Source organism: Engystomops pustulosus, chromosome 4 (genome assembly GCF_040894005.1).
Source record: "Engystomops pustulosus chromosome 4, aEngPut4.maternal, whole genome shotgun sequence".
In the NCBI taxonomy this organism is placed as follows: Eukaryota; Metazoa; Chordata; class Amphibia; order Anura; family Leptodactylidae; genus Engystomops; species Engystomops pustulosus.
The window spans coordinates 103,859,086-103,883,176 of NC_092414.1; the positions used below are offsets into that span (position 1 = coordinate 103,859,086).

Consider the following 24,091-nt stretch of genomic DNA (forward strand, 5'->3'; position numbering starts at 1 on the left):
GGGGGCTGGCTGGCTGTATACTACTGTGGGATTGCTGGCTATATACTGGAGGCTGTGACCAATGCCTTTCCCACCCTCGGCTTATACTCGAGCAAATAGGTTTTATCAGTTTTTGGTGGTAAAATTAGGGGCCTCGGCTTATACCTGGTCGGCTTATACTCGAGTATATACGGTACATTTGTATATGTCCCCTATGATTTGTAAGGTGCTACAGAATTTCATGCTGCTATATAAATAAAGATTATTATTATTATTAGGCCAACGTTTTAGAAATACATGGTAACACTGTACAGTTGTGCATTAGTGATCTACTGACTCAATAACTCCTGATATATATTTTATGAGGATTGTGTTTAAAAGTGGGAGCCATAAAAAGTATTCAGTGGACCACATTTTTTAAAGCCTTTGCACAATTTTCTGTCTGATTTTGCACTGAAAAAAACGTGTTAACTGTATGTAACACATGTATTTAAGAGGCGCCAGATTAATGAAGACCGTGTGCCAGTTTTGATGGATCTGCTATACTCTACACACTCGACAGGAAAACTGCACATAGTACAGAACGCACTAGTTTTCATACATGTGGCACAGTGGGGCAGATTTACTTACCCGGACCCGGAGTTCACCCTTGTTGGACAAAGCACTGTGCCGCGATTCACAAAGATCGTGCGCCCGATTTCCTGCACCTGTCGCTTCCCCGCTCAGGTCCGCCGGAGTTCACCATCGTCTTCCCGATGTATATGAGTGCATTGGGTGTGACACAATTTGAATATTAAATATTCAGTCCGAATCAGTCGGATTGTCCGACGGTCAGCCCCCCCAATTTCTGTTGCATGAAATCCGGCGCCAAAATCCGATCGCATTTCCCTTCTAAATAGCTGTCACAATGGCGCAAATCCCAAAAATTTCCAAAATCCAAAGAAACTGCGTTCCACGGACCCTTAGTTAATAAGCCCCAGTATCTTTCTCAATCTTCCTCAATCTATCAGCACAAAAGCAGTGAGCTCCTTATGTCAGCATGTGCATGGAGTATAAAATAGCCTGTGGTCATGATATATTATTGAATTACTCCTGCATAATAATTACCCATTAATTATAAATATGGTACATGCAGAACTCCACCCAACATGAGTGCTCGGTGAGTGTAATGATCTTAAAGGAATCATATCTTGGCAGCAAAATGTAACCATCTGACTTGTCATGTGGTATTTGTAGAAAAGAGCTTTCACTTGCTTACAGATTCCTGCAGTGGAATTGTTCAGTTTTTCAGGAACTTGATGACAATCAATAGGGTGGCACGGTGGCTGAGTGAGTAGCACTTCTGCCTTGCAGCACTGGGGTCCTGGGTTCGATTCCCACTCAGCTCAACATCTGCAAAGAGTTTGTATGTTCTCTCCGTGTTTGCGTGGGTTTCCTCTGGGTACTCCAGTTTCCTCCCACACTCCAAAACATACTTATCCCATGGGGATAAGCACAAATTTGGGATGCTTTGTGCAGTGCTGCGTAATCTGTATGCGCTATATAAATAAAGAATATTATTATATATTCTGTATAAGGATTCTGATGTTCTTGTGACTATTAACCTGTGAAGTGGTGTATAGCATATGATAGACAGAGCAGTAGAGCTCTGTGATATACAAAGAAAAATAGCAACAAGACGATGGCTAGAATCAAAAGGACAGACACAGTAAAAGTTGCACAGTATAGTCTAAATATAGTGAAAGTAAAGGAGTCAAAAATTCCTCTGTTAAAGAAAACTTTTTTCCATCCATGAATCCCTTACCTAATTGCAGATTACATATAGTATACGAGATACTACAGTAACTTCCCTGAAGGGAAGTTTGCTCTGCCTCTGAGCTGTCTTCTCTGTTGCATGATGCATCAGGGGGTGCATCAGGGGAGTATCGCAGCTAGGGATTTTACTTACTCTGTCTACAGGGAAGACAATGAGATATTCTTTCTCACTATATTTTCCTACAAAAGAGATCATGTTTAAGTCAGGAGATTGCACCATCACCATCATTATGTGTAATGTATGTGTAACCACTGTATAATTATCAGTAGTTGTTATAGCGATTTGTGTCTGCTCCCTTATGAGCTAATCTGCACATCATATTTTTATATTGGCGTATGCTGCTTGATAAATCTGGAATATCAAGTCTGCAGTGAGTTTTATTGTTCCAATTCCTCACTATTGTTTACACCAGGAGGAGACAGGAGTTGGGTTGTTTTGAAAAGATAGATATTATGAATATGACTTGAACATCTGGATTTTCTTGATAGATATGGTGTAAGTTTGGCCAAGTGAAATGTGACATGGGTAGGCAAAAGTGTAAAAAATGTGCAAATTTCATAAATTGTTCACCGTTAATATGCCAAAAAACTGTTGTACCTACAATGATAAATTACCCCCAATTACTTTCTAGGTGCCACAGTTTAGAAGTTATAGCTGTTGTAATTAGGGCTTAATTTACTCAAAAATAGCTAAAAAGGGAAAAATCGCTGTGGTGTCTCTTTGCAAAACTGGATTTAGTGATGTAAAGATGTAGTATGTTGTAAATTATCTGAGTTTCAAATGTTCTTTCTTGCAAAATCTTGAACCAGAATTCTTGGGTACGGGAATGATTAATCCTCCTCCTCATAGTATAAGAAAATCCTTCTTATACAACAAGGAGAATAGCCTGGAAAATGCATGTATGTAGAGAAATCCTCTTTTAAAATTAGTTTGATGGGCATAAAGCAAAGAAGATTGGTCATTTTTTCCATTATAAACAGATTTTTTCATAGCTTACAATGATTCCTCATAGGAACATCTACCGTAGTTAAATGGCATCTGTCAGTAGGGCACTGCCATTTTAATTTGCTTTCTCTACAGTAGAAGCAGATATTTCTCCAGCATGTTGAAGCAACCTGCAAGACGGCCAAGGACTGTACATCCTGTTATAGTTGCTTGGCCTATTATCTTTTTAATAACAGGAAATGTCAATGCTCATTACAGTTCTAGTTGAGCGTAGAAGTGAAGTATAGATCACCACTTCCTTATTTTTTGATGAAATCTGTGACGGGCCAAGCTTGTATAGTAAATATAACAGTTTTTGTTTGTGACATGGACCTGCAATATCACCAGTTCTATATCATTTGCATGTCACCGGCATGAGCCATTCTTTAGTATCAGGTGCCTACTTGCATGATAAGGAGAAAATGAAATTGTGGTCTATGTTATTGTGTACATGTTGTAACCCTAAGACTACAAGCTCCTATACCCATGCAGGACAAAGATAGTAGAAGTTTGGCCTTCTGCACACAAATGTTGTTTTTGGGTGTGTGCATATCCCCATTTATTTCAGTGGGCTCATACACATGGTCATAGTTTCCACAAAAAACTGATTGGATGTGTGGATGTCATGCGCCAATGGCACATGGGACAAAGACAATAGACCACAGCCCCATTGTTCGTGGCCCAGGAGCACACAACTCATGTGCAGGAGGCCTTACAGTGAGCAAGGTAGTAGCAGTCTGTCACATTTGGTTAGCTTACATAAGTTAGGTTTATAAGAATAAAGAACTATTAGAGATCGCTGTATCTTCCATCTTATAGGTACTGTGTTTGTGTATAGGACTGGTATCAGTATTTGGAGACAGGTGTTAAAACTGGTGACATACATAAGGCAATTAATGATATCAAATTACTTGATTGTTAAATTAATATATGACTTCCATTACAAAACTGGATTGAATTTGCTGGTTTAAAGGTGAGGGAAAATGAAAGATGACTGCAGCACATACACATCCGTATACATACACTGACCCACATTTATCAAAACTAGTGCAAACTGTTTGCTTGTGGAGTTGCCTGTGGAATTATGGTGCACGTCAGTAATAAATGTGGCGTAAACTCCAACTAAGCACTAGCAAACCCCGTTAGGTGCACATTTTTTCTTTCTTGTCAGACATAGAGCAGCTGCAACACAAAACTGGCGCAGATACTTTATAAATACATGAGTAAACAGTCAGGTGGAAATCTGGTGCAAACACTTTAATAAGTGTGGGCCACTGTCTCATACCTACATACACATTGAATGTGGTGGTTGTATTTGTAATCCATAGCCCCCTTTACACTCCTCAGCATAATGTGAGCCAGCCACAGTGCCACATTAAGATGAGTTCACACATGACTTGTAGAGCACTATGTTAGGGATCAACCTTATTCAGATGGAATAGATTTATTAGATGAAGAAATATAAAAAATGATGTGACGCCATGAGACAGACAATAGGTATAAAGATGTGTAAAGATGTACGGATTTAAGATGTTATATTGTTGCTGTTTATTCTCCTAGTATGTCTTATGAGAGTCCCTGCTCACAATTGCTGTCATACACTAGTTATCAATGGTGATCAATGAATATTACAGGTTTACAATGGGACAAGAAAATAGATACATGCAGTGCTTTCTGTACTATTAAAAAATTAGGAAATAAAAATGGACACAAATGTAATCAGGGGCTTGTATACACTTAGTTGGGGGTGAGCTTGATTGTGTTCCTATTATCTGCAATGTATCTGGAGTGACAATGGTTATAATGGCACATAAGTAAAAAAGGAAACATATCTAAATACAATATGAGATTATATCTGTATTTTTTACTTTGAATACAAAATCTGCACCCTTTTCCTGAGGGAATACAAGGGTTAATAGTTGGTAATATGTGTAGGATTCCTGCTTCACATGGAAACTCTGAGGGTGTGACAGGCAGGGATTGCCTTTTTGGGAGGGGTGAGGGGGTTCGGAATCCCCGAGGAATGAGGAATATTCCTGATGTGATGACCCCTGCTGGAGAGAGACGGTGCTCTGGTACAGAGGGGTGTGGTGTTGTGCAGGGAATCTCTTATATACCAAGCCTTACTTGTAACTGTGCTGGAGAAGTTTCTCTGCTCATACTGACAAGTGGCTGCTGACTCCCATCTATGCAGTTCATTTGCTAAAAGTCTATTCTTTTTTTCTTTATCCTCTTGTCTCTCTCTCCCATCACTGCTGCGACACACCCCAGGGTGTCCTGTACACTACTCCCATCATCCGAGACCAAGGCAACATCTATAAGCCCAACAACAAGGTCATGGCAGATGACAGTGTCAACGAGAAAGATGTCCACACCAAGGAGATCAACCTGGTCAACAGAGACCCGAAACACCTGAATGACGATGTGGTGAAGGTGGGTGGAGGCTGAGTCTGCCACATTGACTGACAGGATCACTCCTGTCCTGTGTATAGCATTGATATATGTACCTATGAATGATGTATTTATGTACGGATATATATTTGTAACTGCTTTGGTATGAATACTGTAGATTTTATATAATATGAGATGCAATTTTAAGATGGATATTAGTTACTTACTTACAGTATTTTTCTAGTAAAGGGTATCACATCAGTTTTATAATATCATTTATGCTATTATAAAGTGGTACTACATATATGTGTATAGAAAGCTGTTTTAAAGAGAATGCACATAATACTACTAGCGGTACTAAGTACTATGCACTAGCTGATGTAGAACTACAAGTGCCAGATTGACTTTCAAAACTCAGTTTTCAGGAAATAGGATCTTTACAATCCCTCCTGATTCCTAGGCTGTTTATTCATAACCCACATATATTATAGTTAGATAATATCTACTGCCTCTATATACCGTCTGGAGGAGGGCATGGTAGACACAACCCAGAGAACACATTCTGCATCAATGTTTAATGTTTGAGAAATTGTTATTGTAACCAGTTACTCGCAGTAAATAGAGTACAACTTATGAGGCCGTGTTTTTAAGTTTGGATGAAAACTTGTTTTTCTTAGTTCAGTCATTTTTATTGCAGGGGTTGGGACAAATGCTTCATGAGAGTTCAGATCTGGCCACTTGTCAGCAATGTGCATATAGTTCCTTCCTGGGCTTGGGCTAGGAAAGTTAACAAAGGGGTAATCCAGGTGGAAGAACAAATATAATCTCTTACCATTTCCCTTGACATGATTTTTTTTCCAGCATCTAAGAGTTCAATGTCCCTCCCAAATGACCACGCAGTAGAGGAAGTTGATGTTGTTTTTGCTATAAAATTTTAATAAGTGAGGGAAGGAATGTGTTAAAGGGTCTTTCCCAGTTTTCCTGTTTTTAGTAATCTTTATTCACCTTAAGGGTAGAAGGAGGTTTCTAGATATTGGCCATCAGAGTCATAAAAGCCAAATATGAGCTTACGGCTTTACAGAAACACCAAATAAAGAAAGCATATAAATAGGATGCAATTATGTGAATGAGTTATGTGATTAATCTACAATAATGAGAAATAATACAATCATGTCATAGAGTGTGAACTCGAGGCCTTGAGGCCTAATATGGGCATGAAAAACGTTAGGACAAAGGGGTTCAAATTATATTTAGCAAGACCTAACCATGAATTACTGGTAAGTGCCATATAATGCAGGAACATATTGGGGATTTGCACCACATGTATCAAAGGTTTTAGACAGTTTTTAATCACTTTTCTCACTAGCATGACAAATGAGGTGCGGCCTCTGAAAAAAGGGCGTGGCTTCAAGCTGAAAAGTCTGTGCGCCACAAATTATGCAGATGCACATATATTTAGTCAGTTTTTTGGCATAAACTTCACTAAAGTATGACTAGACAGTCTGAATACATTTTGGACAGCATAAGACTATCTAGTTTTATTTTGTGACACTTTTAACAAATCTCTGCCAAAACATCCCCTTTTCCATTCTACTATCACAAATGAGTGTGGGTGGGTCCAGATGTGGCACCTCCCTCTAAGCTGGGCAATACAGGTCACAGTGAATTTAATATTAAGGTACACTGCATCAATATAGTCCATGTAGTGCCCAGACAAATTATCCAATGGTGATATTGGATAATAAAAGGAATCAATATACTTGGTAGTCTAGGGCATTAGCAAGGTTTATTCCTATATTTATGGTGGTCCTGGGCAGTAAAGGGGCTGATGTTATGTACTCTAGCGATCTACAACAGTCAAAAAGTTGATTTATATTTCTGGTGAAGGGCAGTTGACAGATACATTTTTAAGCTCCAGTAATATGAAGTTAAGCATTGACACCACCAGCTTCTTGATCACGTAGATAAAGGAAAGGTGGAGAAATAACTATACAATTGTAACTGTATGGTTGCACTGCTTCCATTGTTAAGAAGGTCAGTTTTACATTTTTAGCCACTACCATAATTATGCCATTGAGGTCTAATAATCTTCCATCTCCATTCTGTGATTTGACAGTCAAATTGGCATTTATGACATCAATGGAAGCTACACACCAGTTTAAAGGATAGCTACCACCACTGATCTACCTATTAAGGTAGAACCGGTGGCAGGTTCCTCCTATGTATAGTAGTATAGCCCTTTTTAGGGCTAATTCTTTCGTGACCCAGAACTTTTATAAATTTTAATTCCCCCAATATGCAAATTTCCTAAAGAGGCTACTGGGGCGTGGAGTAGCCGGAGCTGAGGCTACAAAGCACAGCTACTCCACAGGCCCCAGTAGCCTCTTGCCTTCTGTCTACCAATGCATCTTCAGCGCGCAACTACGAGGAGCTGTGCGCACTCGTCTGCAAAGCTGGGTTCTTCGCATGCGCAAAACGCAGGCTGCGCGGTCCTGACTCTGAAGCCGTAGCTACTGCACATGCACCGAACCCATCTTCGCATTTATTTGAAACAGTCAAATTATCTAGTGTTATTATTTTATTTTATATTAATATAGAAAAGTGTTTACTCTGCTACGGGTTCCTTGTAAAAGCACTGTAAGAAAGACACTGTAGGTAGCTAAGCATATTTCAAGGACAATTATCCATTGTTAAACAAACTATAGTGAGTTATTATTTGTTGTTTTGCCAGATATAGTGTGACATAATCTAACATTTTTAGGTATTGACATCTTCATAAGATGTTGCCTCAGAGAATAATTATTCTCTAACATGTCTGGACATATACCGCGTTGACTTCCTTTTTTACCAATGCTTTTTTATTTATTAATTCATTTCAAAAACCCTTTACTTATTTTCTGTGTAAGGGCTCATTAAGATGAAGGATTACCTTATATGTTTAGCAGATCACTCTTTTTAGTCAAATGTTTCCAATAGATTTAAATTTATGCACCTGTTGGAAGATGGGGTGTGAAGGTGGCGTGCCTGGTGGATCAGTGGGCTGGAGTGAGGTGTTCCTGCCCCAAACTGTTACTCTTTGGCTGTTACCCACCAGGCGCAGGCGACAGTGCAATTCTACACCAGGTCAGACCTGGGGTAGAAGTCTACTGCTGGTGCAGATCTGGCTGCTGCCAGAGGCAGGAGCTCCATCATACCCTGGTGCACATAGCACAGCGTGAGATAAATATTCCCCTTTAACCATATTCAGTTACAGAAAATTTTGTCAAAAGAGTTTTACCAAGTACAGGAAGTGATCTAATTTGCTCCTTTAAGAAAGACTAGAAGTAAAGAAACTATATGTGACATATACATAAAATTCATGTCTATGATGCTATTTAGTAAAGTGCAATTTTGGAGCTTTTAGCCAAAGCAGGTGTTCTCAGAGTCTACAAGTGTTTATCTACAGTAATGTGTGGGTGAAGAAAGTGACAACACCAATGATCTCATTCAATTCCCAGAAAATTTTTTGCTGCACTTAAAGTGAACCTGTCAGGTGATTTTTGCTGCCCTATGTAGGTGTAGAAAATACTACATGGATAGAAACTGAGTTCTGTGATAGGTTTATATGACAAGGAATTAATGTACAGAAGATTGTCATTGTGTGTGGGATGGGCAAACATGACTCTTACTGTCTTTCCTATAAGTCCTGTATACAGATGCCTTTTATTTTTGTATATTGTATATTTTATTGAAATGAACATTATTTGTGGCAAAGAGGAACATAGGGCCCGGCGGCGTATTCTGTCGAAAGATAGGACATGTCCTATCTTTATACAGGTTACGGAACGGTACGGTGCCGCACGTGTGGTGTATGGGGGGCGTATATACGCCATATATACGTCGGCCGTATATATATCCCCCATATGTTCATGTGAATGTAGCCTAAGAGCTGCAAAAAGCTGGAGTTCTATTTCACCTTCATGAATGTGGAGACACCCTTTTGGGTCTTGAGCCAATTCATTATGCCACCATCCTACATCCCAGTGAAAATGATAGCACAATTTGTGCATCAAAAACACTGAGCCATCAAAATTGATAAATGCCCGACCATGTGTGTTCCAGCCTTATAGAGCTCCTATTTCTGTGTAGAGTGCTCACAGACAAGTAGGTGTGAGTGAAATCCTCTCAGGTGATTAACAACTATAACACCTTTATGCAGACTGCAAAGGAGAGAGAGAACATAATAACTGTTAGCACACAGATATTCTTTCTGTCATCTTGCAGAGACTTGATACATCTGAAATTGCTCCTCTAATTCACAGGCAAATAGTAGCAGTAACACAGATTGTCTTGTTCATTAGATACATTATTTCCAACTGAACTGTTACACAAGTGTGACATTGAGGGAAAATATTTGCTAAATAAGTAAACGTGCCAGTGCCTCGGACAATGGGCCTGGATTCTGTGTTGTCAGCTTCCCACTCTGATGGTCCGATGGTAAATTCCACATCTGTCAACTGCTAAGACAGAATGAGTTCAATCAACATGAACAATCAACAATAGTTTTTTACAGTTGCATTTTTATTCTGTATATTTTTCTTTACAGAATTATTGTGGAAAGTATGATAATGTTATTAGCCACACATTATTTCATTTATTATTAACACAACCTCCAAATCATTTAGTAAGCACCCACGTTTAAAATGTATATTTAAGAATAATATAATCCTATTCTATACCTTCTATTCATAGTAAAAGGGTAACTTTCAATTTTAATAAGTTTTGTTGACATGCTGGAATTGGTTTAGATTATTCTACATAAGAATTAAAAATAGTTGCTTTCAGCATTATTTATACACTCACCGGCCACTTTATTAGGTACACCATGATAATAACGAGCGGGACCACCTTTTGCTTTCAGAACTGCCTCAATTCTTCGTGGCATAGATTCAACAAGGTGCTGGAAACATTCCTCAGAGATTTTGGTCAATATTGACATGATGGCATCACACAGTTGCCGCAGATTTGTCGGCTGCACATCCATGATGCGAATCTCCCGTTCCACCACATCCCAAAGATGCTCTATTGGATTGAGATCTGGTGACTGTGGAGGCCATTTGAGTACAGTGAACTCATTGTCATGTTCAAGAAACCAGTCTGAGATGATTCCAGCTTTATGACATGGCGCATTATCCTGCTGAAAGTAGCCATCAGATGTTGGGTACATTGTGGTCATAAAGGGATGGACATGGTCAGCAACAATACTCAGGTAGGCTGTGGCGTTGCAACGATGCTCAATTGGTACCAAGGGGCCCAAAGAGTGCCAAGAAAATATTCCCCACACTATGACACCACCACCACCAGCCTGAACCATTGATACAAGGCAGGATGGATCCATGCTTTCATGTTGTTGACGCCAAATTCTGACCCTACCATCCGAATGTCGCAGCAGAAATCGAGACTCATTAGACCAGGCAACGTTTTTCCAATCTTCTACTGTCCAATTTCGATGAGCTTGTGCAAATTGTAGCATCAGTTTCCTGTTCTTAGCTGAAAGGAGTGGCACCCGGTGTGGTCTTCTGCTGCTGTAGCCCATCTGCCTCAAAGTTCCACGTACTGTGCGTTCAGAGATGCTCTTCTGCCTACCTTGGTTGTAATGGGTGGCGATTTGAGTCACTGTTGCCTTTCTATCAGCTCGAACCAGCCTGCCCATTCTCCTTTGACCTCCGGCATCAACAAGGCATTTCCTCCCACAGAACTGCCGCTCACTGGATGTTTTTTCTTTTTCGGACCATTCTCTGTAAACCCTAGAGATGGTTGTGCGTGAAAATCCCAGTAGATCAGCAGTTTCTGAAATACTCAGACCAGCCCTTCTGGCACCAACAACCATGCCACGTTCAAAGGCACTCAAATCACCTTTCTTCCCCATACTGATGCTCAGTTTGAACTGCAGGAGATTGTCTTGACCATGTCTACATGCCTAAATGCACATGTGATTGGCTGATTAGAAATTAAGTGTTAACGAGCAGTTGGACAGGTGTACCTAATAAAGTGGCCGGTGAGTGTATATCACAATTTATCAATAAAAAAAGTAGTGTAAATGGTGGCAATCCATTTAAAGAGTTGTGGAACATGTTAAAACTTTCCAATCAACAGAAAATAGATTGTTTTATAGATAGGGGGTAATATATGTTGACCAAATTATAACTTGTAGAATAGTGCTTTAGAGCAACTGGGCAAAGTATGAATGCCAATGTGAGAATTAATCCATCACATCAAAGGCCTTCACATGTACCTGAAATAAATTGCCTTTCGCCACACAACAAATCACGCAGAATGGTGCTTAGTTGCAAGCTGAAACAGTTTGAATGCGTGTGCCAGAATTTCTTGTAAAAAGCAGCACCTTTAGCCTATGGGACCAGCAGCACATCAAGATATTTCCTATTAAGGCCATGAACAGATTCCATTCATTCTAACCAATAACCCAATCACTATTCCTCTGTATTATACCACTATTTCCTGCCTGAGTTCTATGGTGAATATACATTATAGCCATAGGAATTTTGATTTCACTAAAAAGAGTGACCTAAAATGAAACAACTGATGCCATGAATCAGGTTTTCCAACAGTTCTAAATAGCTCACAGCTACGTGGCACCAAGCAGGAGAGAGGATTGTGTTTCTAGAGTATTCTTTTCTAATACTGGCAGACATTAACACAGATTCTTCATTCTAAGTAGTGTTGCCTTTCAAATACTGCTTCATATAATGAAAATTCTGTGATCTAACACATTTATCCTTTAAAAAAGTCAGAATGTATACATTTCAGGAAATAAAGTGTAAAACACTAAAATCACATTTCATGTATAATATGTTCATATGTTCTATTGTATATTGCTTGGCTATAAGGTTTTCCCTCAAGTAAAACAGGTTGGAGGATACATCACAAATTGATAGGACTAGACTCATTATACTTGCATTTGTCTGCAGTGACTGGAAAAGTTAACTCTATCACTTGTAGAGCTAAGAATGAGGGACAATGAGTAGTCACTAGAATGGTGGTCGTCCATTGTGAATGGAATGGAGTTTACAGCACCACCGCTTCATTCTCCACTGTGGGACTGACAAAGCACTACTATCCCATAAAAATGAAGGGAGCAGTGATCACACATGTGCACTGCTGCTTTATTAAGACAGGGGACTACTTGACCCAAGTAATCAGGGTCCTAGTGATCGTAACTCTACATATCAGACAACAGAGATAAGTGCTTGTTGAAAAAACCTTTTATTATTAGCCATTCATTCTATCATGTGAAACTAATCTGGACCGATACAGTACATCATTTTGTCCTGGGTGAATAAAAGGATCCACTTTCATTATTCATTATGTTGGAGTCCTGCCTCTACTTTTGAAGACATATAGACAGATGTGTAGACAGATGGAAATAAATAGATGAACTATTTGATTATGGTAATCTTTATAACATACTGTATTATGTAACCCTCTTGCTGTATTCACACATTTGCTTTGACGGATTTCAGGGAATTTTCTTGTGTGCTTGTAGAAGCTCTTTCATATATGTCAGACCATATTTCAGCCATAAATTTCCTTTAAGATGACTCAGTTTCCATTTTTTTCTCCAATCACTTACACCTACTTGTTCCAATTTTCTGCAGAGCCTCATTTATGAGTCGACTTTTCCCAAACAGTTGTTAGGCAGCTGCAGTCAAATGTACTGGATTTATTTAGTTGGAACTTGAATCAATAGGAAAGAAACCATCCCCCCAAAAAATCAAAATAGCATGTGTTTTATGTGTTTGAAATTTAGTAATGGAAAACAGTTTTTTCTAAAACATTTTACATTAACATTGAGTTAACATTGTAGCATTTAGCTTTAAAAACCTAAAAGACACAGAGAAAATGGAAAGCCTTAAAGGCAATGTATAAATCTAGACTATAAGCAGGCATATGTAAGTTAAACACCTTTAGGCAATTTTATATGATGTAATTAAATGCTTAAATACCAGAGCAGATGGACAATTATAGGTTCACTTCCATCAATTAATATGCCAGAAAGTGCTTTTGATACCCTGAATGTATCCAAAGACCTTTGTTTGGCCAGCATATATCAAAAGTATACTCTTTGGTATATATTTATATAGTACAGGTATATCATCTTTTTCTTTTGCTATAAGGGAAAGCATACTCCAACCACATTGCAATTTTTACATTTTTTTGGCAGTCTATGGGAAATGAGATTATGTGACATATATTGTAAGTTTAGGGTATGTTTTCAGTACACAAAGTATTGAGCTATTTAACGTACTATTCACTTATCATTCAACTTTCTCTTTGTAAAGGGAACTCGTTAGTGTAAATTGACCTAATAAAGCACTACAAGTATGTCGTCAAGCAACATACAGGACAGCCAATCTCAGAAGTCCAATGTAGTGGGTCGCGAGGACTTGAAATCCCCAATTCCTTTAGACAGGGAATAAATGTTTTAAAGGAAATCTACCACCAGAAGCCTAAGGGACTGCGAGCTATATAGCTGTGAATCATTTGCGTAATTTCACAGCCTTTTTTTGTAAAAACAGATGCATTCGAATTTAAAAAAAGAGTGGAACCTGCCAGAGGGGACTCACACCAGCATGTAAGTTTGCTTGTAATCCTTGTTCCTGGTGGTAGATTTCCATTAAAGGGGTTGTCTGAGACTAGGTAAAAAACTAGGCCGGGGGTGGGGCCGGGGGTGGGTTGTATAAACAAAATAACTGGTACTTACTTTGTCCAGCACTCCCGGTGTCTTGCATCATGCTCTCTCCGGAATGATACAGCGCTAGGATATGGTGACGGGTGGCATGCCAAGCTGGCCAGAAGCTGCAAAAGGCCCGGAGAGAGCACGGCATGGGACAAAGGAGCCCCAGACTAGTACTAGTTATTTTTTTATGCAGCCCACAGCCGGCCACCTAGTTTTCTTTACTTAGTCTGTGGCAACCTCTTTAAATGATAAAAACATTTTATGCTTACTCTAAAATATGGAAAATGTGATCCTACAACATAGGTTTATTATAAGTCAACATACGCTCCCCATGTGGTAGCTTTTTATGTCTGTTGCCCTTTTGTAATTTTGTAATATTTGTGTTTCAGAAACCCCTGAAACTAGTTATAGAGGCTTTACCTAATTCCCCCTGCTTTACTTTCTTATGGGTCTGCTTCAGTAAACTTCTTGCAGTACATGGATGTTTAGATCATTTCACACTGTTGCTAAGAAAAATATTATTTATGAAAACATTGGAAGAATTTTTCTTCTGCGCTTGTGTACTGATAAACTCCTTATCTAGGATAGAAAGGATGAACATTCCAGGACAGCTTAAGGTGAAAGTGTTTCATTCTGTATGGAAGATGATAAGAAATGAATTTGGCACTTGTAGATCATAGGCAGAGTTTCAAAAGCACAGGGGAAACTGCCAGCAAATGGTCTAACCCCAGCTAGAATATGTTACAACATGTCTTGTGTATGTAGTCATGTATGCAAACTTAACAGAACAAGGTTTATTATATGAACATGGAATGATGATACAGCTCTGATCCCATGTTATGCACAGAATCATAAGGTAACCATTACATTCAAATATCTAACTAGCACTTTATTTTTACCTAAGTTGTCATACAATTTGTCAGCTACATAAACAAATGTTCTATAATGAGGCATAAAATCCCAATCAAATGCAGCTAAATAAGTCCTATGGTATCAGACATGAAACAGTACACACGATGAAGGACCTGGACTTGTTTATGACATTGTCCAGCAAACATTTCACTTACAATTTATTACATCTTCTACCGTACCTTTTTGCCTAGACTTTTTGCATAAAAAACTTTGTTTTTTGCAGGGGGAGTTTTTTTCAGATGTGGTATTGACTATTCACGGGAAATTTGTATATGAGATTTATAAAAAACAGCAGCTATTCTATAGAACATGTTATTTATATTCATATAGATTTTTAACTTTCATTCTAAAAATATGCTATAATTTTATGCATTCGATTTGCAATCAGCTTAGGGGTTTTACAACTACTCATTTTTCATGACCAAACTATAGGGGTAATCAGCTAATTGATGGGAATTACGTTACTCAGACCCCCGGCAATTAGACTTTTATGTAAAAAATACATGTCTTTTATGATAAAACCCCAAAATCTGATGTTGCGTAGTTCATCAAGAAGTGGAGAGATCCTTTGATGCTTAGTTTCACAAAGAAGCATTTGAACAGGAATATGCGTCAAATTTTTGGCTTTGCTTCTTTTTTTGCAACTTTTTGTGGCACGTGCACTTTTGCAACCTTTTTTGCACCATGACAATTTCCTTTCAAAGTTCTCCATTGTCTCGTTTTCTGCAGTATCCCCAGAGTTACCAGCAAGCTGAGATATGCCACAAGAATTAATCTAATTTTAAATATTTGCAGCTTAATCATAACATAGTATAGGAGTTACTCTATAGACACCTATAGCTTTGGTAATGCCCACAATAACATCTTAAACTACTGTATCATACTCATGACCATAACCTAATATTCCATATCTGTTATTTTGTCAAATTAAACACTTAAACACATTTAGACAATTCTAAGCCCAATGAGACTGATTGCACAAAGCAGTTCCATGATTTGTAAGATCCACCAAAGATGCTTCCAGAATTTAGTAGGACAATTATGGAGTGTGCCTGACACGTGAGGGAATTCAAGTTACAATTTGAACAAACACACTGGTGGCCATCTACATCCTAATATTTAGTTGTTATAAGCAAGAGCTCTGCTCTGCATATACTGGCTGACAAAGCTGTAGATGGTTGGCATAAACTTTATCCTAGTTTGGAGTGAAAGATTTTTTCCATATTAATTCTGATCCAGTTCTTATTTGAGTGTTTGCTTAAAATGACATTTACAATCAGACCTTTAAATCTACTACTCACAAGACCCTAGATGTCTTCTTGTTCAACAAGCAGTGAGCTGTATGACTAAAACAAGAGGAAACAAATGAGAAGTAATATAAGCATGTATATATCACTTCATCTCCACTTGTTAAACAATATTTATGATGTATTGAACTCAGTACTATTGAATGTGATGTTAAGGTGGTTTGACAGTTTTCCCATGCCCCGGCATTTTATGTTTGGGATTTAGGCCAGATCTGTGAGTGGGAAGTAAAATGGGATGGAAAAAACATTCCTCAGCTGCTGTATTGGGGAGTGTTCTGACATTTTGTGGAAAACACCAAAAAAAATGTATACTTACTAGTTTTAAGAAACATATAAACTCATATCTTTAATCAGTTGCATATAATCTGATGTATTTGTTGGCCATGAATTAATTACAATTCCTTATGCACCAATTCCTTATCCAATTATTTTTCTCACTACTCCACCTCCATGCCAAGTGGTCATGGAGGGGTATTCCTACCACTGGCCTGTCCACTAGCTATAACCTGTGCCGATTCAGGTACAGGTTAAATTACAATTCTGCACCGGGTCCTGCCTAACTTTAACGGCAGCACAGCCACCCACTGACAGGACAGGGTTTACATGATACACCAGCACATGATGCATCATAGTATAATTAATCACCACCATTGAAGTATACCAAATATTTCTAATAGACCTCAACCCATTGTCTCCCCACATAAAGTATACAGGTAGTTATACAAAACAACTGCTATCTGAAATAATGGGGGAGATGTATCCATCTGTCTAAACCCAAAATCTAGAATATTTTGCACTTGAAATGCCCTACGTCTCACAAATTCAAATCTATCAATGTACAAAAACAGTGGTGAACCCCCGTCACTGAAAATAGCAACCAAGTTTCCAAATCACCACTTTTTCGCCAATTTTGAAATCAAAGTAATCAACAAGTCCTTAAAAATGGAAGCAGTGAAAACGTCAGCTCATCCTGCAAAAAATTATACATTACACCAAAGTATGAGTCAGAATAGAAACCTAAACATATTTGGTATTCCCATGATCGTACCAACTTGAGGAATACATGAGAGGTGCCACTTGGAGTGCACAGTAAAAGCCATAAAAACAGTGTACACAAGAAAATGTAGCAAATGTGTTTTTTTTCTACTGTTTCATAACATGAAATTTTTTCCAGCTACCCAATACACGCCATGGAATATGAAATACTGTGACTAGGAAGTACAATTAAGCAGAAAATATACTCTAGGTATGAAATAGGTAATGATTAGTTTTCTTACTTGCTTGAGGTGTCTGGAGCTCCGAATGTTTTCAGATAAACTGCTCACTGCAGGAGAAACAGAAGAAAATAGACACAGAGAATATAACAAAGTTTACTATTATCACCTGCTGTATTCATTTTTTAATGGAAAAATTCTTCAAAGGCTGAGTTACTGTTTAAATGTAATATGACCTTTAGCCCTATGAAGTTACTGCTATTTTTTTTTTTAATAAATTATGCTTCCAGCTGAGTGATTTATGCTAAAAAAGGATGGCCATTGCCAAACCTTCTTTTCACTGTCTACTTAGAAAGAGATTGAAATGAGATATGGGAGGAACAACAAAGCTCTCACTTTTACATAAATAAACAAAAGAAGGAGGAAATCATTGGCCAAAGCAGTCCTGGCTTTATAGTTTGTTTCATCAGCAGCCAGCAATTGTCTGGAATAGAAAAACAATTAGCTCCCGTTATGACTATGCCTAAGTCTTCTTCTATTTCCTTATTGTTGAATGTTGTGCCATTATGTAAACTGTGTATTTGCAGTGATAAGAAAGAAATATTTAATTTATATTGTGATGAATCATGCCAAAACAATATGACAAAATATCCCTACTGCATTATATGGCATAGATATATCCAGAATAATTATAAGTGCAAGGTGAACTCCATTGTTGATGATGTCATGTGTAAGGTCTCGGTTCTGTGATTCTAACAATCACTCAAATGTTCTGTTCTTTCTTTCTATTCTATTCTTTTCACCCGTTAATAATTATTATAATAATCTTTATTTATATGGCTCCATCATATTCCGTAGTACATTACAAATCATAGGGGGACATATTAAAATAAAATACTACATTACATAGTACAAACATGCATAGGGAACAATAGGCATGAGGGCCCTGCTCGCAAGAGCTTCCAGTCTATGAGGATGAAGGGGTGACACAAGAGCTTACAGTCTATGAGGATGAGGGGGTGACACAAGAGCTTATAGCCTAAGAGGATGAGGGGTTGACACAAGAGCTTCCAGTCTATGAGGATGAAGGGGGTGACACAAGAGCTTATAGTCTAAGAGGATGAGGGGTCGACACAAGAGCTTACAGTCTATGAGGATGAAGGGGGTGACACAAGAGCTTATAGTCTAAGAGGATGAGGGGTCGACACAAGAGATTACAGTCTATGAGGATGAGTGGGAGACACAGTAGCTATAAGAGCTTATATAACGGTACAGTCATTCTTTGTAAGAGAACAGAATAAAATAATGTAATAAATAAAAAATTATGCTGCTTGAACCAGCCATCAGCCACATCTTATCTACAGAGTCCAAAGTCAATGGGACTGCAAAGAGTAGAGGATTATGTATAGATTTTCTATGTACCCGTATTATGTACTCCAAGGAGAGTCAAGCAGACCTTTTAGCAGCAAAAATTTCTGAATGGTGTCAATGGAGATCAGGAGATTTAAGTCTGAGACTTAGCAAACCCCAAATCCTCTACTTTCAGGGCTTGCTGAAGCTTGGCTCATATTTGGTTCAAAATGGGAGAATTTGCTGAGATTATTAAACTTTATGACTGTAACTCTGTAGCTATCTAACTTCTATTATATGAGAGGATTATTGTGACTGGATTTCTACTTTACATCATGATTTACTATAGTGGATGAAAAAACAGTTAGGATAAAATTATTTTTAGAATAATAAATAATTTACCACTTTTGCCCTGTTTCTCCTTGTTATCACTGTTGTCATAAACTTTACTGTGTGTTGCCTTTGACGATGATGGGGCATATTTACTATGGACCTTGCGCCAGTCTTCTGTTGGACTTTGCATGTTCTTTTATGTCCACACTGCTTCTACAGGTATTTAAGAAATGCCTACGCCACATATGTGTTGCATGTGACCCTTTTATGTTGAGTCTGCACTATTCTTCACTCAACACAAATTTCGAGACAGAAATGGGCTTTCCGGTGCTCACGTTTATCATGCAAAGTCCTGCAAAATTGTGTCGCTTGCCCCATGTTAAAGGTGCATGAAAAAAAGTTGCTGCACTCTGTCGGGGCATTGCAGGGAGTTTCAGAATTTCATGAATTTGGCGCCATCCACACACTACACAAGCAAACTGCACAAAGTGCGCACTGTTTTTTGGGCAACGTGTCCCACTGATTTTGGCTTATGATACATATGATGGAACAACATACGCCTGTCTTATAACTTTGGGCTAAACAGAGCATAACTATCATACAATTAGTTTTGCAAAATTTTTCTCTCTGTAATAATAGCGAATGTACTGTAGCTTTTTTAGCACATTCTACTTTTTTCATTGGCTAACATTAGTATAAAGTAGACTTTCCCAGATAAGGACATCTCTGGTGGTATTTTTTTTGATTGCCAGTGTTGAATAATCCTTGAAAAATTGCCTTACTCAAAATCCAAACTAATTTTTGCAACTGAAAGACACCCACTAAATATCCATGCAGATGGGCTAAGTGGATAATTTGGAAATCACTACTTGAGTAAATATAAGTTTTTATTTATTTATTTTTGGAATTGACTTGCTCCATTCCATTAAGTGGATATTAAAATGCAGATGACATTTCGGATGGCCCACCGTGTCTGAATGTTATTAGGATTTTTTAATAAATTGAAAAATGTAAAACTTTCTTACTAATAAAACATCAGTAGCAATTCTGTGAAATAATTCATCTAAGAATCCCTTTGATGTAATTCCGAGGAAATGACAGCTACCTTAACCAATATAGCAGCTTGTTTTATACTGTTCCGTTTCTCCATCAAACTTAAATAATTTTAGTAAGATCCCTTGCATTGCTGATGGGCAAAACGCGTCGTCCTTTTCTGATTACATATGACTTACTACCTATGCTGATTGAGGTGAGGCCCTTAGACCATCTTCGTTAACTAACTGAAGGATACTCATTTCTGTAATTCATCATGAAAAATATTATCAAACTAAGGATTTGATGGGAGGAAAATATATATGTAAATTCTGAAGCGGTCTATCAGAGATGTAGCTCAAAAATTGGATGGAAAGTCATTTGCTGAAGAAAGTAGTTCCCATGTGTAACAGCGGCTTATTTGCAATTTTATTTGCAATATAGATTTACTTATTTAATATCAGATGAAGCTAACTTTGCAGATTATTATGGCAATACAAATTTAATGATTTTCTGCTGTATAATTTTGTAACCTTTGAAATCGTTCTACTGGAGAAAAAATGTGAACACAATATGAATAGTTTGGATGTGTTAACATTATCAGCCAATATTGTATTTAACCATCTGTCTAGATAAAATATGGTGTTATTTTCCTATAACAAAGCCAGAGTGGTGTTACTGGTGATAAGACTAAACTTAAAGATTAACATGTTTCTTAGAGCAAATAATGTTTTATAGCTATGAGACACCTCGATCTGATGTAGTGGACTCAAATTCTTGTCAGGATTCAGGGGTAGTGGACCCACTGTACCACCGCGAGCGATGTCGTAAGCCAACACCTGGGAGTGGAGTCTAAGTGGCCCCCGGTTTTCACCGGGGCCGCAAAGTGGGTTGGACTTGCTGCAGCGGAAAGCCACCAGGTGGATCCTCTGGAGATTTTGCATTTTTATGATGGTACTTGTCATTGTTTTCTCTATATTGGCAGTTACCATCATTCAATTTGGTCAAATGTATTTCTTGTACTTCTCTGAGAAAATTCATTTGAGGGATAAACTGATTAGAAAATCTGTTACATGAAAATGATTTAATTTAACAAAAGTGTGTGCACTTTTATTTCCTGACAATGATGATAATGAAGTTATGAAACTTCATCCAAGTTTTGTAATGTGTATGGGCACCTTAAACCTTCATCATTTTAATCAATTTTCTTCTAATATTTAATATTTAAATATAATTTGGAATCATCTTGCATACTGAAAAACAAGAACTCAAATGGGAAGAGGTGGGGAGCATCCAGCAGTGGAGCGCCCTGGGCCTGTTCACTGGCTATAGCCAGCAACCATTCAAGGCTCAATGACTGCTGATAATAGTGTAATTCTGGGGTAGAATTGTACGCCAGTGCAGCCGGTCACCTCCTGACGTATTCAGGACGCCTGAGGTGTGGGGCATTTCTCATATGCTGGCACACAATGCTCTGGCATATGATAAATGTCTTCAATAGTGTGTACATACAACTTTTTTTGGTTTTGTTTCTACTACAGAGAGTCTCAGTGGGAGACATTAAGCTAAAAAATAGAAATTAACCAAAGATAATTTTCTATTAATTTTATGACCTTAAGCAAAGATAAATGATTGTGTAATGTTTGTTTAAATAAATGCTAAGTTTTGTGTTAAATCTATTGTGTTAATATAAAATTCCTTTTTTTTTATATTATGTACTTTGAGGGAGTAAAAATGTGGATATAACTTTTGGTTAAAATAAAGTGGAAAGTGTTAAATATTGTGACTTTCAGTTTCTTTTTTTATTTAATACTCTACTTTTTCATTTCTTAGATTGATTTTGAAGATGTTATCGCTGAACCAGATGGAACACACAGTTTTGATGGCATCTGGAAGGCAAGCTTCACCACCTTTACTGTGACAAAATACTGGTTCTACCGATTGCTGTCTGCAATCTTCGGCATCCCACTGTCACTAATTTGGGGCATTTACTTTGCCATTCTTTCATTCTTGCATATTTGGGCCGTTGTTCCATGCATAAAAAGCTACCTGATTGAAATTCAGTGCATCAGCCGAGTTTACTCAATCTGCATCCACACATTCTGTGATCCACTCTTCGAAGCCATCGGCAAGATATTCAGTTTCGTACGAATTTCTCTACGTAAAGAAGTATAGGTGACACTCAAAAGAGCAGATTTTATTTCAGATTTTATGTATAAGTTTTCAAATCAACAACATTTTATGAGCACTGATGTAAGATCTTAGAGTCACTAAAGTGTGTGCCTTGGGACAAGTTTGTGTCCTCATTTTTGTCTAAAGAAGCTGTTATCAGACTATGCATTGGCTCAGTGTGATATACTTTTTTCTGTTTTCTGTTCATATTATATGGCATACTTTCATGTTACAATCATGGTTATGAGTTGGTTTTATGGTAAATGTATTATTTGGTGAAAATATTTAGCAGTCTAGATGAGTGACACTAGTAGATAATTCAACCAAAGCAAAGAGGAAACAAATGTAAATACCTATTTTTATGTAACTGAACACTTTCATTTCAGAGGGTTACTTTGTGATTGATATGTCTAGTTTCAAATTGTAACTAATATACAAGATATGTTCTGCTTTGGTCAATGCCCTAATAGGTAGTATCTACATGGAATCTTCTTGCAAGGTTATATGTGACTGACCTTTCTGTGTCACAAGGATGGATATGTAACCTGAAGAGTTTATGACAATAATTAACAGTGATCCTGTGAAACCTATGTGAAAATAATGCTTATACACACTAAACCTGCTTAATAATACCAGTTTATATCGGATATCATATCGTCATTATGAGTTATTGACTGGTTCTATATAGTAAATGACAATGGCTTCAGGCATTTTTTATGTCAATTGTTAATGCACACGCTTTTTAAAAAGTTATAAAAATAATTCTTTCGCCATCCATGCATTGGCCGACTTGTAATTTTTTTACAGAAAAAAATTAAGTTTTTTCAGATTTTGTGTACTGTGTAGTGTGATATTCTGTGCCATTTTTGTAAAATGTATATTTTGCTATGAGCATCATACACTGTAACATTATTTTATGGTGCAGAATATTTGTGAAATACACTAAGTTGATACAAATGGAAACCTGTCTCTGGCCAATATGGTAATAATAACCAACATATACACTTTTCTATGCTTCATTTGTGAACACTGTGGTGGACCCTTCTGATGACCTATTTTAGATTGTTGCATTAATTCACTTTTGCATTTAGCACAATTCTACGTACTTCTATGTTAACAACTATTTTGGAATATAGAGAGAAATAAACATCAAATACAATGTAAATATAAGACATCTATTCACATCACTGGTTGAAATATTAATTGCCTGTAAGTTATGTGCTAGGAGCTAACTCAGCTAAGTGCCTGCATTACTAATGCACCTGCATAAAAATAATGTGCTCCTCAGTCTACTGAAGACTCACTACTAGGAACTAGCAAAATGTTTTGTACTACTTTTACAATCTACAGCTAGAAATAAAGTTATTGTACCTTACCATTATGTCTATGATATATGCTGCTTCCACGTAAGTGGGTCGTCAAGATTCTTTTTGATGTGGACATAAAAAAGTGTATTTTTATTTATCTCGTGGGTTTCTTTGGTTATACATTTCTATAACAACATATGAACAATATACTGTATTTTGAGCAAACACTTCAATTGAAAAATAAACATAAAATGCACAAATGTGGAATGACAAATTGTTCAGTATTAAAATTATAAAATTATAATTATATGCATTATAAAAATGGCAAACCCTCGGGAGGAATGGGGTTAATGCAGTAGGAAGAATGGTATAGCACAAAATCACAAGGGGAATAGAACATTAGAATCTGTAAATTGGCCTCTCAACTTGTGATACTAAAAGCATATATGGTACAACCCTTTGGTCCACACATTCCCTGGAGAAGGATCCTCTTGGAATACTCAGAGGAAAGGCATTGGAAGGACAAACCTGGATAAATCCAACAGATGGCTTTATTG

The 24,091-nt window shown here is 37.6% G+C and overlaps 1 protein-coding gene across 1 annotated transcript in view; it reads left to right on the forward strand.

The window, feature by feature from the left end:
- The window catches only part of CAV1 (caveolin 1), a 29,687-nt gene extending 6,085 nt beyond the window's left edge, over nucleotides 1-23,602 (forward strand). Inside the window, exons 2-3 of the mRNA XM_072146952.1 lie at nucleotides 5,051-5,212; nucleotides 21,889-23,602. Of these exons, the coding sequence (XP_072003053.1) occupies nucleotides 5,051-5,212; nucleotides 21,889-22,230 (504 nt within the window). The 3' untranslated portion in view covers nucleotides 22,231-23,602. The remainder of the gene's footprint in view (nucleotides 1-5,050; nucleotides 5,213-21,888) is intronic.
- Nucleotides 23,603-24,091: the final 489 nt, after the last annotated feature.